Source organism: Hemicordylus capensis, chromosome 2 (assembly GCF_027244095.1).
Source record: "Hemicordylus capensis ecotype Gifberg chromosome 2, rHemCap1.1.pri, whole genome shotgun sequence".
Lineage (NCBI taxonomy): Eukaryota > Metazoa > Chordata > Lepidosauria > Squamata > Cordylidae > Hemicordylus > Hemicordylus capensis.
Window position 1 is genome coordinate 203,150,405 of NC_069658.1, and position 17,466 is coordinate 203,167,870.

Genomic DNA, 17,466 nt, shown 5'->3' on the forward strand with positions numbered 1-17,466 from the left:
ACTGAGCCTGTGGCATTCCCCCCCGCAGCGCTCTCGCTCGCTCCCCTGTAGCGCTCTCGCTCTCCCCCCACAGCGCTCACTCTCCCCCCGCAGCACTCTCGCTCGCTCTCCCCCCGCAGCGCTCTCTCCCCCCCACAGCGCTCACTCTCCCCCTGCAGCGCTCTCGCTCGCTCTCCCCCCCGCAGCACTCTCACTCGCTCTCCCCCCGCAGCGCTCTCGCTCGCTCCCCCGTAGTGCTCTCGCTCTCCCCCCGCAGCGTTCTCTCCCCCCGCAGCGCTCTCGCTCGCTCTCCCCCACGCAGCGCTCTCGCTCGCTCTCCCCTGCAGCGCTCTCGCTCTCCCCTCCGCAGCGCTCTCTCCCCCCACAGCACTCACTCTCCCCCGCAGCACTCTCGCTCGCTCTCCCTCCCGCAGCGCGCTCATTCGCTCTCCCCCCGCAGCGCTCTCGCTCGCTCCCCACGCAGCGCGCTCACTCTCCCCCCGCAGCGCTCTCGCTCGCTCCCCCCGCAGCGCTCTCGCTCGCTCTCCCCCCCTCAGCGCTCTCGCTCGCTCTCCCCCCCGCAGCGCTCTCGCTCGCTCTCCCCTCGCAGCGCTCTCGCTCGCTCTCCCCCCGCAGCGCTCTCGCTCGCTCTCCCCCCCGCAGCGCTCTCGCTCACTCCCACCCGCAGCGCTCTCGCTCGCTCTCCCCCCCGCAGCGCTCTCGCTCACTCCCACCCGCAGCGCTCTCGCTCGCTCTCCCCCCTCAGCGCTCTCGCTCGCTCTCCCCCCTCAGCGCTCTCGCTCGCTCTCCCCCCCGCAGCGCTCTCGCTTGCTCTCCCCCCCGCAGCGCTCTCGCTCGCTCTCTCCCCAGCGCTCTCGCTCGCTCTCCCCCCCGCAGCGCTCTCGCTCACTCCCACCCGCAGCGCTCTTGCTCGCTCTCTCCCCCTGCAGCTCTCCCCATTGGGCGGGCCAGGGCCAGGCTATCCCGCCGCCGCTTCCCACCTTCTCCTCTCGGCTGATAGGGCTTTGCCCACCATCTGCCCACCTCCTCACCACCGCCATCATTTCTCCCTGCCCCCGCCTCCTCTTCCTGGCTGGCGGGGCTTCACCTGCCATCTACCCACCTCTTCTGGCCAGAGGGGCTTCACCCGCCAGCCCTCCACCTCTGCACCCTGACCGCTGCTATTATTTCTCTCTGCTTCAATGCTGGAACTCTTGCATGCTCTAGAGCATCTGCGCGTTAGTACTTGATTGCTCCCCTCACCTCAGAGATCTCCCCACCCTCACCTGGTCTGCACTCCTGCTCCTCCTCCATCGCATTGCTTCCATCCCCCTCACCCTTCTTGGTCGTGGCTGCAGCATTGCTGCCGCCTATTGGCCAAGCTGCAGCCCCCTATCCCCAGAGACCTCCCCACCCTCACCCGAGCCCCGCTCCTGCCTGCCTCCCTCTGACAATGGCCTCAGTAGCCCCAAACAGCAGCAGTGGTTGCCTGGGCCCTTCCTTGCTGCCAGTGCTGCCATGGCCACTCATTCCCCTGTCAGGCTGCTACAGGCTCAGGCCCATCCCTTGCCCTTCCTGCTGTCTCTCTTCCCCCTCCCTTCTTTCTCTCTCTCTCTCTCTTCCACTCGCTCTTCTCCACTCTTTCTCTCCCCTCCCTTCATGTTTTTTCTCCCTCCCTCCCTGAGTTAAAAGATTTTGTTCATTTACACAACGGCATCCTCCTTCTCCTGAAGGGGCTCTTTCCTCCCTCACGACCGGTCTTTTTGCAGACCCCTGCCTGCTCTCCTTCTATATATAGAGATTCCTCTCCTCTACAATCAAGAACATCTTCCGACCAGTAACAGTTGCATTCCAACTGACCTTAACCTGCATAGGGAATCCCCACTGCCCAATCACTACAGTGCCACAGGCTCCTCCTCCCTATCTGCATATGGAATCCCCACTGCCCAATCAGGTGCAAACTCTGTCAGCCAATCGCTTCCTTTCTACCACATCCCCACGCATGGCCCGTCTTGGAGAATTAATAATATAGATGAAAGCTGGGATCAGTTTTCAGGAATCCCAAATCATACATCCATGGCTAGCATCACAGGTGGCCCCATCCATGGCTAGCATCATGCAAGGCGCCCCAATCACCCACGTACATGCACGTGCCCACCTGGGACCAGCTGACCACTTTTTGTGGCTGGTGGCAGTGGGGTTTGTGTCACCACTACCTCCACCCTGGGTGCCCCCTATTGGCCAATGGGAGCATCAGCCATCAGAAAAGGAGTCTAATCCCATTGGCTGGTGGCTGAGGTGGAAGGCAGGAGAAGGAGTCAAGATCTGCACAGCAGCTCCTTCTTGTTCTAACTTCCCTACCGGCCAATGGGCTTTCTTGCAGACCACTGCATCATCACAGGAGCCTGTGAGAAAACCCATGGGCCAATGAGCTGCTGCTAAGGCCTTTTGGTGGCAACTCTTCCCCACTCTTCATTCCCAGTATCTGAAGGTGAAAGCAAGAGGAGTCACCACTGAAAGGCCTTGCCAATGGCTCATCTTCATTCCCAGCCAGAGCTGAGCTTGAGTTCTCTCCAAAAGGGCTCAGCAGTAGCTCCTATTTGATCCCACTCTCCAGGGGTCAGGGGGAGGAGCCAGAGCTGCTGCCGCCACCATCACCATCCAACTGGTAAGCCCTTGCTGGGTGAGATGGAGGGCCCATGGCCTGGCCTGGCCCGGCCCGAGGGCCCGATGCAACCTGGCACCAGCCCTATGTACATCAGCCATTGGATCCCATTATAAAACCACTGTGTGGGCCTTTTTGAAAATCAGTAGGAAGAGGCTTCTCGGCTTTCCCCACAGCTAGGTCTCATCCCTTCCCTGAGCCAAATTTCCCAGCCTCACCTTGCCATACCACAAATAGTGCTCAGTCTGAGTCTTAAGCAAGAAGACATCATTGGAGTTGAGGGAAGCACCAAAGGCTGGCACTTCCACTGCCTTGGTACTGGAGCTGTCACTCCCTCGGATCTGGAAGAGCCTCACCGGGGGCTCTGGGTCACTGTTGCCTTTCCTGGATGTCCCGCCCTGCAGAGAAAGCAACAGAAGAGTGGGACAAACCAAGGAGCGGAACAAGCCAAACTCAATAATGCAACTGGGAAAAATATCAAACTGATGTTACGTGGATGGAATTGTACAAAATACACCTGTCCTGGGAAAGAAGCAGGTGGGGGAAAGTCTGGAATCCAGAGGCTCTCATTTCTCATCCCTGGGATAGGCAAGTATTTTCATGTAATAACTAGGTTATTGACTAGTAATAACTAGTATTTTTTAGTACTAACAACTAGAACTAGAGATATGAATGAATGAATGATATGAATGAATATTTTCAAGTACTAACTGAGTCTGGTAAGTGCTTAGGGACAAGGACAAAATGGAACTGAAATGTCTCCAGAGTGGAATTTGAAGAGTATTTCAGGGTTTCCCCAAAGAAAAACTGAAACTCAACTATTATTTCAGAATTCCTTTCAGGTTCCTCTTAAAGAATCACTGTTGAATCACCTTTGCCACCTTATTTATCTTATCCAGTAAAACAGGCATACAGATATTCCTGGAAAGATGGGTTGAGTCAGTGGGGTAACCATCTTTCAATTATATTTTCTTGTGTACATCCATATACTGATCAATCCATCATTAAGAGCATGGGTCTCAACCTTGGGGGGCCAGATGTTGTTGGACTACAACTCCCACCACTGTTTACAATGGCATTACTCTTGCGTAACACCATCTGTGCAGTTTTGGCGTTTGCATCGAATAGAACAGAGTGCCGGATTGAGACAGAAAGGAACTTAATTTCTGGTCTCCTACTCTGCTACTAACCTTCTATGACCATGGACAAATCACATGCTTTGCCTTTTTAATATATATTTCCAAGGTAGATATAGAATCTATTTTGCACCATAGTGTCCTGCAACGGCCTGAGCACCCACAATAAAACACACCATGTCAAGCAGCAGTCCTGATGGCTGGGAAACGCCATTTGAGATTTTCTATTGCACAACTGAATCCTGCTTCATACCTCAAAGATGACAAGCGTGCCTTTGAAGATGGCCAAAAAGTGACGTGGTTCCTTGCCCATGCTCACCCGGACCTGCACAGGCTCCCCGTTTAACTGTTGATCCACCTCCACTGCTTGGTAAGCCGAGGCTGCGAGCTCATCCACTGTGGCATGACGTCCCTGAGGCACAGAGAAAGCACAGAGCAATCAAGTGACTTCTTTGGAAGGCGAATTTAGCTGCTTTTGAAATGGGCGCACTACAGCCGCATTAGCTGAGGCCCAGGATGGCCCAGGGACTGATTAGTGCTAGTCTTAGACTGGATAGACTCAGGCAGGGGCGTAGCCACCATTGGGCGACTGGGTTCAAATAACCCGGATCGCAGCCCCGACCCCCCCATCTGATGTCAGATGCAGGGGGTGGGGTCTGGTTTAGCTCCCAAGTGGGGCCACACGGGAGTTAAAGGGTCAGCGCTGGACCACCACCTTTGTTCAGTTATAGCTACACCCCTGGGCCAGCTTGCTGCTGTATGAAACGAGAGACTGGAACCCACACCACAAGTGGATTCTCAAGCAAAGAATGGAAAGTTGCAGCTTGCCATATGAAGAGGCGGGCTGAAGCCCTTCCCCACCATCTTGGCATAGCAGACTGGGATGCTTCCCTGAAAAGTCATTCTGGTGCTGATCTTTGCCCCAAGGGCTGCGCATGTGCAAAGAGGACATATGGGCTGCACATGAGCCGAGCACAGCATTGAGCCATAATGAAGGGACAATATGTGCCCCTCTTGTCATGGAATAAAAATGCATGAACTTGTCTTGCTGCATTCCCAGGATTCGGTTCAAATCATAATATACTTCATGGACACAGGAAGATGCAGAAAGCTGTTTCAGGTAAACAAAACATGGGTTTATTGTTAAGAACTACTCTGGTACAAACATAAATGTAGAGTTCAACCTTGCAGAATCTTCCAGGTCTCCATGGCCAGGTTCAGAGTGTGGAGAGACGGAAAGGGCATGCACACAAACATGTGCCCTAGAGGTGTGCTATCCAGCCAGAAGTCCTTCTTAACAGCCATGCCAAGGGACGAGGAACCTGGTCAGAACCAGGGCAGTCAAAGAGAAGACCTGCTGTTTCCATTTCCCCTGTTTTCCTGCTAAAAATTGTACCCTGAAGTGGCAGTCAACTCCCAGAGGAAGTTCGGGAGTGAGACCAGAGTGGTCGGGGAGGTTCATTCGTGACCACTGTTCTGTTTCCCCATTGAAAATTACCATCCTCAAGTGGCAGTTTGCTCCTGACTGAAAATTGGGGCAAATTGCAACTTTGGGGGCCATTTGCCCCAGATTTTCAGGCAGGAGGAAATCACTGCTTCAGGGAGGGTGATTTTCAGTGGCAAAACGGAACACGGGGAAAGAATGAACCTTCCCCTAGTTACCCTGGTTACCCTGACTGGATTCAGCCCCACACACCCCGAATGGCTGAAAAAGAGGCACTTCTGGTTGGAAGCATGGTGCCTCTATCGCACACATTTGTGTGCTGATTTAGTTTGGCCCTGAGTAATAAGTAAAATTTATTTTACTAATTTCATTGTGCAATATTTATATCCTGTCTTTCCTGCCAAAAGGCAGCCCACAGCAGCAAATAAGAAGGATTCAAACATAACCAGCACAAATAAATCACTGGGGGAGGGGGGGAGAACAAAAAGGGAAAAAACCAAAATAGCAAACAGCAAGCGACCGGGAAGACCTGAGTTCGAATCCCCATTCAACCATGGAACTCACTGGGTGACTCTGGGCCAATCATGTATCCTTCACAGGGTTGTTGTGAGGTTAAAAATAACCATGTACCTCTGAGCTCCTCGGAGGGAAAGTGAGATATGAATGAATGAATGAATTTGAGATGGAACTCCTCCAGATACTGATACACTTGCTGCACAGTCCTCAGAAGCAAATCTGGCTATTTCCCATGGGGCGTACTCTCAGGTAAGTGTGTATAGGACTGCAGCCTTAACCTGACACAAAATTTGGAGTTGGGACAATTGGTGTGGATTTCCCAATATTACACCAACTCCAGGTAACTGAAAGAAAGGAAGCTGGTAGCAGCAGGTAAGAATTCTGAAGCAACACCCTGTGGGAAGTCAGCAGAAACTGAAGCGCCCCCCCCCCCCCCCGACAAGCCTCTTCACCTACTTACCTGCCAGATATACAAGATGTAGTGGGGCTTCCTGTTCACCTCATAAGTGTACAGGACTAAGTAACAATCTCCACCATAGAAGAATCCATGCCATCGACTCTCCACTGGCACCAGCTCCAGGTTCTCCACCCTCCAGACCTAGGGATGACAAAAGACAGGATGGCACCAGAGGCTGCTATCCCCACAGCAAACATGTGGCCCCATTGCCATGTTCTCTGAGATAACAGAGATGTGGGAACAAAGAACACTTACAGAGTTGAATTGGCAGCTGGATGAACAGAAGGGGTACATTACCCCCACCTGCATACTCACTGATGCACCCTTGAAAATGCTCCCTGAGGTTATTTCCCCCCCAGCTGGGCTCACTCCCAGTTTCAGAGACTGACTGGGTGGGGGGGTTAAAAATAAGATGTGGGGGGGGGGCTCTGAGGGGTGGAGTGGGCATTTGTAGGGGGAAATCAGTGGGCAGGGGAAAAGATTAAGTACTGTACTACCTAAGTCCCACCAATTCTAGGTTGTGTATGCCCACTGATCCCCACATGAGCATCTCGAGGGAAATTCAGAGTCAGGATCCTTATGTTTTCCTCAGAAATGCCCTCAGATCTCTTCAAGCAGGCACAGACTTTATTCTCCCAGCATCCAGGCTCCTGTGAATTCTGCACACATGCAAATATACACCCCCCAGCATAAAAATCCCAAGGAAGGCGAGATTTCAAGAGCTAAACATTCAACGTTTCTAAGAAATGTTGGAAATGTAACACACATTTAGGTTCATTTTACCATCTGTGGTGGAGTTGCGGTAAAGCTCAACAGTTTTGGAAGCAAATTCATATGAAAATTGAACAAATCTTAGAAGTTAAGATTCCCTTCCTTCCAGAAATGTTTGTTTTAAGTATGATAAAACCTTATATTCCCGCCAAATCAAACGAATTGTGTTTATATATGATTACAGCAGCTAGGATTATATATGCATCTAATTGGCGTATTTTGGAAATCCCTTCCTTAAACGATTGGTTTTTGAAAGTGTGGGACTATGCTTCAATTTTGAAAGTCTCGGCTTATGTACATGGTATGTCTACTGAATCATTCATGTCTGTTTGGGAACCCTTTATAAATTATAATATCCGCTATGGTCAAATTTTGTTCCCATTTTCTGGATTTGACTTATAGTGTTTTCCATATGTAACTTACAAGAAGCTGATCAGATTAGATTTTACAATTGTAAGAGTCTGAATTTCTTTTGCTTTATCTTGTTCTAGATATTTTCTCTTTACTGATGTAATTAATTAGGAAAATGAGGTTTTTCATTATGAAAAATGATTGGTTCCATATTGTCTTTATGGTGATTTGTCTCTGTCTTCTTTGGTTTACTTCTTAATAAAAACTCTTATGAAGCCAGAATATATTCTGACAATTAAGATAATTCCGCACCTTTTTTTCTAATCTGCCTATTTCTGATTAAACTGGCCTTTTCTGGCCAGTTTTGATATTTTTTAACAAAATGATTTACTGAAATTTTGGGTATGGTAGAAACATTATAGAAGAATGCTAATCACATTAATCTACAGCAAGTAAAAATCTGTCTGCCTGTTGCCATTTAAGTCTTCACCAGTTGTTGCCTCCCCCTTGCTTAGTTGCTGACATCAGCGCAGGCAAGCCAATGGGCAACCAGAAAGACCATGACTCCTCTGCCTGGCCAGCCTCACTACAATATCAGAGTCCTATAACATCTCCAAAATGGATGACACTCGTAACCTGTGTGCTGTGAACATGCTAATATTATAATATTTAGAAAACATCACAGTGGAGGAGAATAGCATATGCCAAAGTAGGCCTTGCATGCATTAGTGTCAACAGATCTAGTTTTTATACTGGGACGAGTTTGTATCTCTTACCTCAACCTTCCCTTCTCCATTATCCACCATCCTCTCTTGGGCTGCTAACTCTGGCTGGGTGTGCAAGACAGTGGCATCAAACTTCTCCTGGCTGACCTTAGCTAGAAATGAAACATCTGTCAGAGCAGCTGGCATCAATTAGATCCGGGTTTTGCAAAAATGGGGTGAAGGAACCTTTGGGAAGAAGGCAAGTGGAAGGATCACAAGAAGGCTGCAAGAAATTCCTGCTGCAACAGCACACCCCTAGGTGACATGACTCAGAGATGATAGCTGGATCAGCATTGAGTGGAGCCCAGTGAATGGAGTGAACTGCAAAGTATTGGGCTATGTAGATGTCATCATGAGATAGGAGGTGTGAGAGACACAGAGGAATGCTTGGTAAAACCCACAGGTTAAGTAGCATTACATGCTGGCTGACTATCCTTTGTTAGGCTAATAGTTTGCTAATAATCCAGGATGAGTAGTGGTTGTTTTTAAATGAAAGATAATGAAGGAGATGTTCTCCTGATAGCTGGGAATCTCTTTCCAGTTTTGGTATGCAATACCCAGCAGAATTTGGAAGGGTGATACCCAGCAACTAATGAAAGAAACAGTCTGAAGCAATTTGCAGTTTGAATTGGGAGAGTTAAACACACACACAAAAAAAAAAAAGGCAGAGAGAGCTGTGAGTTGGCTGAAGCAATGCTAGGATGCAATGCATCCCTCTGGGGACCTGATGCAAGATTAGCAGCTGGGCCATCTGCTGGAGGAGTTCCTGTTTGCAGTGCTGGTTCATGACATCTTGCTGCCTGAAGTGGAGCACCAAATGGAAATGAAGAAAGGGCAGTAGATTACTGGAGACACTAGAGAAGAGAAAGTGCTCTAGGACCTTTGCTACCTCTTCTGTTTCCCCCTCCCTTCCCACGATTGGCCCAATGGCAAAGGAGGGAGGAGGTGGAGGCGGGCATGTGTGTCAGTGGCTATTGCTGCTGCCACAAAGGCAAAGGAGAAGGCAGGGTGTGTGCACACCAAGGCAAGCAGTGGCTGTGGCTGTCACCTCCAGCTGGAAAAAAGGGTAGAGGACAGCATTTGAGACCAAGAGAACTTGGACTGCCACTGTGGTGGTTCTCTTTTCAGATTGACAAGGTGGGGCCTTAATAACACAGCTCTCCCAAAATGTATATCACCCCATCTACGAACAAGACTGGCCTTACCAATTTTGCCAGCGTTGTAGGTTTTTCCTAGCCCCACGGTCTGGTCATGGACCACCCATTTCTGGAACAGCTGCTTGAACATGGCCGACTCTGCTCCATCATGCACAGTCTCGAGGTTGGTGCTGCACGGGTAGCCTTTCATCTTCATGAATCCCTGCAGGGAACATAGGAACATAGGAGGCTGCCATATACTGAGTCAGACCATTGGTCTATCTAGCTCAGTATTGTCTGCACAGACTGGCAGCAGCTTCTCCAAGGTTGCAGGCTGGAGTCACTCTCAGCCCTATCTTGGAGATGCCAAGGAAGGAACTTGGAACCTCGATGCTCTTCCCAGGGCAGCGGCTCCATCCCCTGAGGGGAATATCTTACAGTGCTCACACATCAAGTCTCCCCTTCATATGCAACCAGGGCAGACCCTGCTTAGCTAAGGGGACAAGTCATGCTTGCTAACAAAAGACCAGCTCTCCTCTCCCCTTTGTGGTACAAGCAGCTACCACAAACCCTATGAGGAACTGGCTGCTGCTGCGCCTTTCCTGCTCTGCCACAGGCTTCCTGTGTAGCCTCCAGTCGGTTGCCTGACAGACAGGTTGGCTGGATGGGAACAGTTTGGACTTCAGCAGATTTTATCGTAGCATGAAATAGCTTCAGACTTTTCTGAGGTGGAAACAGCCCCATTCTGGTGTCTACTTCTGCCCAAGTGCTGCCTCCCCAGCCCCACTGCAACTATGACCCATTGCTGAAGGCTCTTCTCAGCCTCCTGGGTACTGCTCTGACTTATAACCGGTCTTGCACTGGCATATGAAACAGTGTGAGTTAGCAAAAAGGCCATGCCTTAGGGACCCTTAATGCAATGCTTGCTCTCACAAGGGATTTAGTTGTACTTATGAAGTAGCTACCACCTTAAGTGGCGCAGCGGGGAAATGACTTGACTAGCCAGCCAGAGGTTGCCGGTTCGAATCCCCGCTGGTATGTTTCCCAGACTATGGGAAACTCCTATATACAGCAGCGATATAGGAAGATGCTGAAAGGCTCATCTCATACTGCGCGGGAGGAGGCGATGGTCAACCCCTCCTGTATTCTACCAAAGACAACTATAGGGCTCGGTGGTCACCAGGAGTCGACACTGACTCGACGGCACACTTTACCTTTACTTGGAACATAAAACATTGGTGAAGTCCAAATAATGGCTGGCATTACTCCTAACAATGAACCATACAACTTTGTTTATGTAGTGTTTCTCTTTTCTTTGCATTCAGGGCATTTTAGTCAGCAAGAAAACACCACATCTTAAGATCCCATTTCCAGTTCATTTCCAAAGAAACCATTGAGTGGAACTCTTGTGCCCTACCAAGGCCTTTGACATGGCTGTTTGCTTCTCCATCTTAGTGGCACCTTTCCCCTTCCATACGTAGATTTTCATACCACCATGATCCAAAATGTAGCAGTCCTGAGAGACAAAGAAGAAGAGCACAATAGAAACGGTCTCCCATCATGCCCCCTGATGAGCTTCACAGAGGCTTTTTCTGTGGGAAACGAGTGGGTGAACATTATCTCTGTGCTCTCCCACTGATGCGTATAGTGGCAGGAGTTCCACAAAATCTGAGCCTGCTGAGAGGCGAAAATACTTACAAGGACACAACATTCGTGGCGGGAAGGGTAATCTTAAACAGTCAGTAACTGACGGACTGCACCTCTGACTTACTACACAGGGTTGCTGTTTGGTCCACCCACACTATGGCTTCTTTAGGGCTGGCCCAACCCCCAACCTTTTATTTTGTGGGTCAGAGACTGAAACATAATTTGAAATAAATTGAATTGCAGTGCGGTGAGGAGCTTCTCTCCTTCTCACGTGACACGCAGAATGCAGCCCTTTACTTCTTTCAGCAGCACACCAGCACTTGAAACTCCTGGCCACAGCCTCACAGCAGGAGGAAGGAAAGCAGTGGCCTGTCGTCAGCCAACCCGCTGAGGCCAGAGGGCTTCTCTGGTGGCTTATCCTCGCTACCACTTCCTCGCCAAAAGAAAACCACACAAGGGCCATTTCACGTCCCTTCCTCTGCACTCCCTCTGTGGCAGGCTGCTGCTGGGTAGACTGCCATGCTGCTCCTGAGAACCCGTCTGCCATCTGAAGCAGCCCACGTGACCCTGCCTCTTCATAGGGCTGCCATCCCTGCATCTAGGGTATATCTATCTACACCTCAAACCTATGTCCTTTTAAAAATACCAGTTTGACTGTCATGGCTCTGACCAGAGCATATGAAGAATTGTCGTTTGGTGAGAAGATGGTGAGAACTCTGTCAAGAGGTGTCGAGCCCTCTTACAGAACTACATTTCCCAGGATTCCCTAGGGAGAGGGAAACTTTAAATCTGTAGCATAGATATGCCCACAGCCCCATTGCGACAGTCTTGTGCCAAAACACACCCCTGTGCTAACTGGCCCGTTCCATGGATTTCAAGGGATATTCCCAGTAAAGTGTACTAAGAGTCTGTGCCTGAAATCCACAACACAGTTATCCGACAGCAATCCCACTGGCTGTTAAAGACTATCCCAACATAAATGGTTTGCCAATTGCACCCAGTGCAAGCACTAAAGATGGAGGCCCCAGAAGCAGCTGAATCCCGATCGCGGGCTTACATCATGACTCAACATCTCTTGCACGAGGGGCCGTTGGGCTTCTTCTGTGACCTGCATTTCACCTCCAGAGTCCGAGACACTAGAAGAGAAGGAGAGAGAGAAAGGGAGCGAGAGCGAGAGAGAAGCAGATTCATTGCATGCCATTTTCCTATTGGGTGGTTGAAGGACACTGATCACTTTGGAGGCTGGAAACACAGTAAGAAAGCTGCCAAGAAGTGGCAATTTGATGTGGTCCTATGCTTTTTCTGTTCCTCTGCCTAGCAGTCATTTCCATGAATCCAAACTCCACATCCATTCCCTCTGAACCTTGGTGGGGGAATCCCCTAACATTTCTTTTGATTCATGCTCCCTCAAAGTCTTCACCCATCTTTAGGCACAAGAGTGAGTTCATACATACATGTCCATCACTCAGTGAGGCTGTTCTCATGAGCAGCCAAGCCTGAGCTTTACTGCCAGTGAGAACTGCCAGGATCCATGCGAATCCCACCCAAACCCCACAGCACCAAACCCAACGCTGAAGCCGGCTCTTAGCTGAGGTTAAGGGTGCAAACATGCCCTTTATGTTGCTTTCAGCTAATATGTAGAGTGTGTATTGTTTGATTTTATATCTTTATAGCTTTTCTAATGAAATATTAGAAAATATTTCTAATATGCAAAATATTTCCCAGGGGATGTGTGAATTGGCCCTTAAGCCAGCTGCCAGGATTGTGTGTCAGCTTGAGCAGCTAGTGTCTGTCCCCTGGGAGAATCCTCGAGTGCACTGCGCTTGGTGTGCAGTGCATTGTGGGATACTCACCGTCCCAGCCTCGGTTGCTCTACGCTGCACCGGGCAGCACGGGTTGCGTGAATAGCACCAGTGATTGCAATAATAAGGGATGACTTCTTTTCGAAACAGCCATCACAAATAAAAATCACATCCAAGGATTTCTTAACACCCCACATTGCCTCATGAATTTTCACCACAGACATTCAGTTGTGAGTCACGGAGTGATCCAGTCACTGAGGAATGCACATGCATGTGTGAATTGGCTCAAAGACCCACCACCTAGCAGGGCGGGGCAGGGAGAAAGCATTATTGGGTTGCGGGAGTAATCTAAAGTGATTTGTTCTATGGTGTCATTATACAGAGCACATCGACTGTGATATACTGAGGCCTGCATTGAGGGCTGATATGTGAAGAGGCTAGTGTAAAACCCTGCACAAGAATGGATTAGACAATTTTTGGATTAGGGTTGCCCGCTGCCCATCATTTTACCGGCCTTGCCAAAACAAAATGCATTCTGGCAGGTAAATGGCATTGGGGCTGAAAAGTCAATACAGTCAACCCTCACCAACCATGAGGGTTCCATTTCAGCGAAACCCCGTGGCTGGCAAATTCATGGTTGGCAAGGCATTAAAGGCTCTGGGAAACAGGGAGTTAAGGGAACTGCGATTACCAAAAACAGCGAAAAATAAAGGGAAAATAATTGGCAAAGATCACCAAAAGGTCATCTGAGGAGGTCTGGCTCCAGTTGCCACCAGCTCGTCAGGTGGCGATGCAGAGGCAGGCCTTCTCTGTAGCTGCTCCTGGGCTATGGAATGCACTCCCGGCAGAAATTCATAATTTGAGATCATTGCTGTCCTTCAAGAGAGCCCTTGAAAAGTACTTATTTGGCCTGGCCTTCCAGAGTTTTAAATGATTAATTGTTTTAAACTGTTTTAAATTGTTGCCCTGATTTTCAGGGCTTTTAGCTGTTTTATTGGTTTTATTGTGTTTTAATAGTTTGATTTTAATTGTTAATTTGTTTTTAATTGTTTTTATCATGTTGTGAACTGCCCTGAGCGGTTTCGGAAGGGCGGTATATAAATCTAATAAATCAATAAATAAAATGGCAACAAAGCATGGGATTTTCAAAGCATTCATCGAAGTTCCAGGTGTGATCTTACTTCCCATACACATGCTACTGAAGGCTTCTGCATGATCTCCTAGCACCACCTTACCCTCCCTTCACATGCAGGGCAAGAACTTTGTGAAATGTTTGCAGCACCATCCGCCAGCCAGTTCTTGCATTCTGAGAATCACTCACTCTTCCCTCCAGTTGTCAGAAACGTAATAATGAAAAGGAACAGGTTATTTTTGGAAGGCAAGAGCTGGCCAGTGGGTGGTGCTGCAAAAATTGTGTGAGGTCCCTGCTTGACCTATGTGCAGAGGGTGTAGCACAGAAGCCTGAAGCAGTGTATGCAGAGGGAGTAAGATCACCCTTCAAACTGGCACGTAAACTTTGAATCTCCTGCACTATATTGCCATGTGAAAAGATTCAAGTTCTGTCCCTTCCCACCAAATTCTGTGAGGTTCTGTGAGGCATTACTCATCCGTTTCCACCCCATCCCTGTTCCCTACGTCTGCTCTCTTGAGGAGGGAGCAATAATATTGAAAGCGGATGTTGACATCCACCCATACTTTTGGTCCATCCCGGCACAGTGGTGCTGTGAGCGAATGCCACACCACAGGCCCACCAGATCCTGTATCCACACCATGGCACCCTCAGCTCCAATGAACACAAAGTGCTGTGCACCAAGGAAACTTTCGTCCACGCACCGATAGAGCGAGATGTTGGCTCTCTGCTGCTGGTCCACCACCTCATCAGAAATGGCAGGCTTGATTTCCCGTGGACGCTTTCCAAGCTCGCTCTCTAGCACCTTCATCAAGCCTGGGCTGGCTTCTTCCTCATCACCCTCCACCACCCCGATCTCGGCCCGGCCTCCACGCTCTCGGTCACGGATCTCTTTGGCAAGGAGCATAGCCTAAGGATGGCATTGTTCATGTATCACCAGGTAGATACAGTTTCACGGTTATTTATTTATTTAACCTATTTATATACTGCCCCAAACTTATGTCTCGGGGCATTTTACAATATAACAATTCAAATTAAAACAAAATTAAAATGTTGAAACATGAAAATAATTTAGAATGTAACACAATGTTAAAAACTATAAGTCTAATTAAAAGTCGGGGTGAACAAATGTGTCTTAACTGCCTTCTTAAAGGTTATCAGAGGTGGGGAGGCTCTTATTTCAGCAGGGAGCACATTCCAGGGCAAGAGGGGTACTTGCCCCCACCTAGCTTGAGCCAGTTCCCATTGAATTCAATGGGGCATATTCCCAGGGAGAGGGCATTGGATTGCTAGCTTTGTCCCCCCTCCCGCTGGAAAAAGTCCTGCAGACACCCATGCTGACCATTCCCCTTGCTTTTGGAACTGTCTGTCTGTATTCATCCCAGATTGGGGTCTCCACCACAGCAGAAGTCTGGGATAAGCACAGACCTCAGATAGTTCCAAAGGAAAAAAGGGTTCAAGCGATTCCATCCCACCTAGATTTTCTGCATAACATGACTGAGCATGGGTCTATTTTCATGCCCATTTGTTTGGGCCTATTTCCTGCTTCCCACGTACAATCCATATAATGCCATTCCTCCCCCCACCCCCATTTCCTTTTAAAAATGATCTTTGTGCTTCACTCCTCCCTGTTTCCCTGTTGTTACTTTGCCTTCCCCTCAGTGAAGAAAGTTATTCAGAATCTCAAGGGATTCCGACCCTTGAGGCCCTGACAGAGTCCACACACCTTCATGCGTTCCTGTTTGTTGCTCTCCGGTCCATTCCACTGCACAATGACTTTGCCGAGATCCAGCAAGAACACATCACCCATATTAAAGCTGCCCCAGCTCATCTCCACCTGCAAATGGAAACAAAGGTGTGTGAGAGTCAATGCAGACAGAAGCCGCATTTGCACATTACGTGAAACCGGAGATTGTTGGACCCATGGTTAACAGTGAATCGCATCACAAACATTCCTCCAACCACAACATAGCAACCTCCATTTTCAGGGCAGGGGAATCCCTTCCTCGTCTTGGTCCGCCAAGTCTGCATCCCTGTAGTCTCTGTAGCACTTGCATTGAGCCCCTGGTGGCGCAGTGGTAAAACTGCCGCCCTGTAACCAGAAGGTTACAAGTTTGATCCTGACCAGGGCTCAAGGCTGACTCAGCCTTCCATCCTTCTGAGGTCGGTAAAATGAGTACCCAGAATGTTGGGGGCAATATGCTAAAAATCATTGTAAACCGCTTAGAGAGCTCCGGCTATAGAGCAGTATATAAATGTAAGTGCTATTGCTATTGCTAATGCTAAGGCATCAGAATGTCTGCAGGGCAGCAGCCATTGGCCATGATCTTCAAGGGGGTGTGCCAAGCACGCTCATGCCTTTTCAGAATGGACTGCATGCCCTCGGTAGGGAAAGGGCATTTAAGTCCCTTTACTGTCGTCTGATAGCAATTGCACCACCTCCCTCTTAAGAGCTCGGCAACAAAATAGTCTGGCACAGCACAATTTCTGGCAGCAGGGGGATGCTGAGGGGCACTATTATTCTGTTACTCCAGGAAAGGAACATGACGACTTCCTAGGAGGGGATATGTATATGAGGGAGGGCAAAGGATCCTGGGGTCTGGCTCACTGTGACCAAGGATGCTCTTGCGATGGCTCACCTCAGCAAAGCAGTCCATGGAGGCCAAACCACAGCCCTGCCCCCCGTGTCAGCTTGTCATTCAGGAATTAGCCCTCTCGTGAGAGGGCCAGTCTATTGGGGAAGACCTTAGGCTCAAAAACCTTCTGTCTCCCATTGGACTGCACACTTATGAGCTGAGCCATCCAAAAAAGGGGGCTCCACTTTGTGGTACCCCCATTCTCTCTGGTTAATGATGGAACCCCCTTTGCATAGCAACCCTCTCCTCTCCAGGGAAGCCTTTGACGCAGCCAGAGGAGAATTTGTCGCTCCATGTGTCCAGGCATTGCTGGGTGGGCAGACTCAGGAAACACCAGGACCGGCAACAGATTTTTACTCTCATTCAGATTTTCTGGTTTGGGACCGGCATTGCAGCATATGCAGATCTGCCACCATGGGGAATCATGGGAGGGGAGCCCAGGAGAGTGGGGTCGCCATTCTGGGCAAAAACGGATGTGTTCAAATGGGTGGATGGGCTGGTAGAGGGCCTGCTTTGACTGCTTCTTTGAAGCAGTCGCCAAGACAGGGAGAGGTGTTCCTGGGGTACCTGTCCCTGCGGCTTGCTTGTGTGGAGCAACCAGGCTGGGTCACATCTGCTGTCTGGCTCGCATGTGTGTCTCCATGGCTGAACACTCTTGTGAGAGAGCGGTCCATGGGAGAAGGGCTTTTGTTACACGTTATTAGTGATTCTGCCCAATCCCCCTGTCCCTCCGGACAGTTCTTCGTATCCCCATGGCCTTCCACTCTCATGATAGAGTGGTCCGCTCCGGAGCAGCATCCATCCTCATCACATATGAGGAATCTCTCCTTTCACTGGAGGCAATGCTGATCCTGCTGCCTGGCTCGTCTCGTGAGTAAGCCTAGGGACTGCACCTCTTAACCCCAGTGGGAGGGGCTGGGGCCCCCTTCTCTGACATCATTGTACAAAAATTAGACCTGAGCCATTCAAGAATTCCTCACTGGGGCTGCCTTTTAAACCCAACCCCAGGTATCGCCACCCTTCCATATGTTAC

The 17,466-nt window shown here is 49.5% G+C and overlaps 1 protein-coding gene across 1 annotated transcript in view; it reads right to left on the reverse strand.

Moving 5' to 3' along the window:
* Positions 1 to 17,466, reverse strand: part of AVIL (advillin) — a 41,898-nt gene that overhangs the window by 8,865 nt on the left and 15,567 nt on the right. Inside the window, exons 6-14 of the mRNA XM_053295004.1 lie at positions 15,524 to 15,634; positions 14,502 to 14,707; positions 11,924 to 12,002; positions 10,637 to 10,735; positions 9,289 to 9,442; positions 8,096 to 8,196; positions 6,201 to 6,338; positions 4,034 to 4,192; positions 2,863 to 3,042 (exon numbers count right to left, since the gene is read on the reverse strand). Coding sequence (XP_053150979.1) covers positions 2,863 to 3,042; positions 4,034 to 4,192; positions 6,201 to 6,338; positions 8,096 to 8,196; positions 9,289 to 9,442; positions 10,637 to 10,735; positions 11,924 to 12,002; positions 14,502 to 14,707; positions 15,524 to 15,634 — 1,227 coding nt within the window. The remainder of the gene's footprint in view (positions 1 to 2,862; positions 3,043 to 4,033; positions 4,193 to 6,200; positions 6,339 to 8,095; positions 8,197 to 9,288; positions 9,443 to 10,636; positions 10,736 to 11,923; positions 12,003 to 14,501; positions 14,708 to 15,523; positions 15,635 to 17,466) is intronic.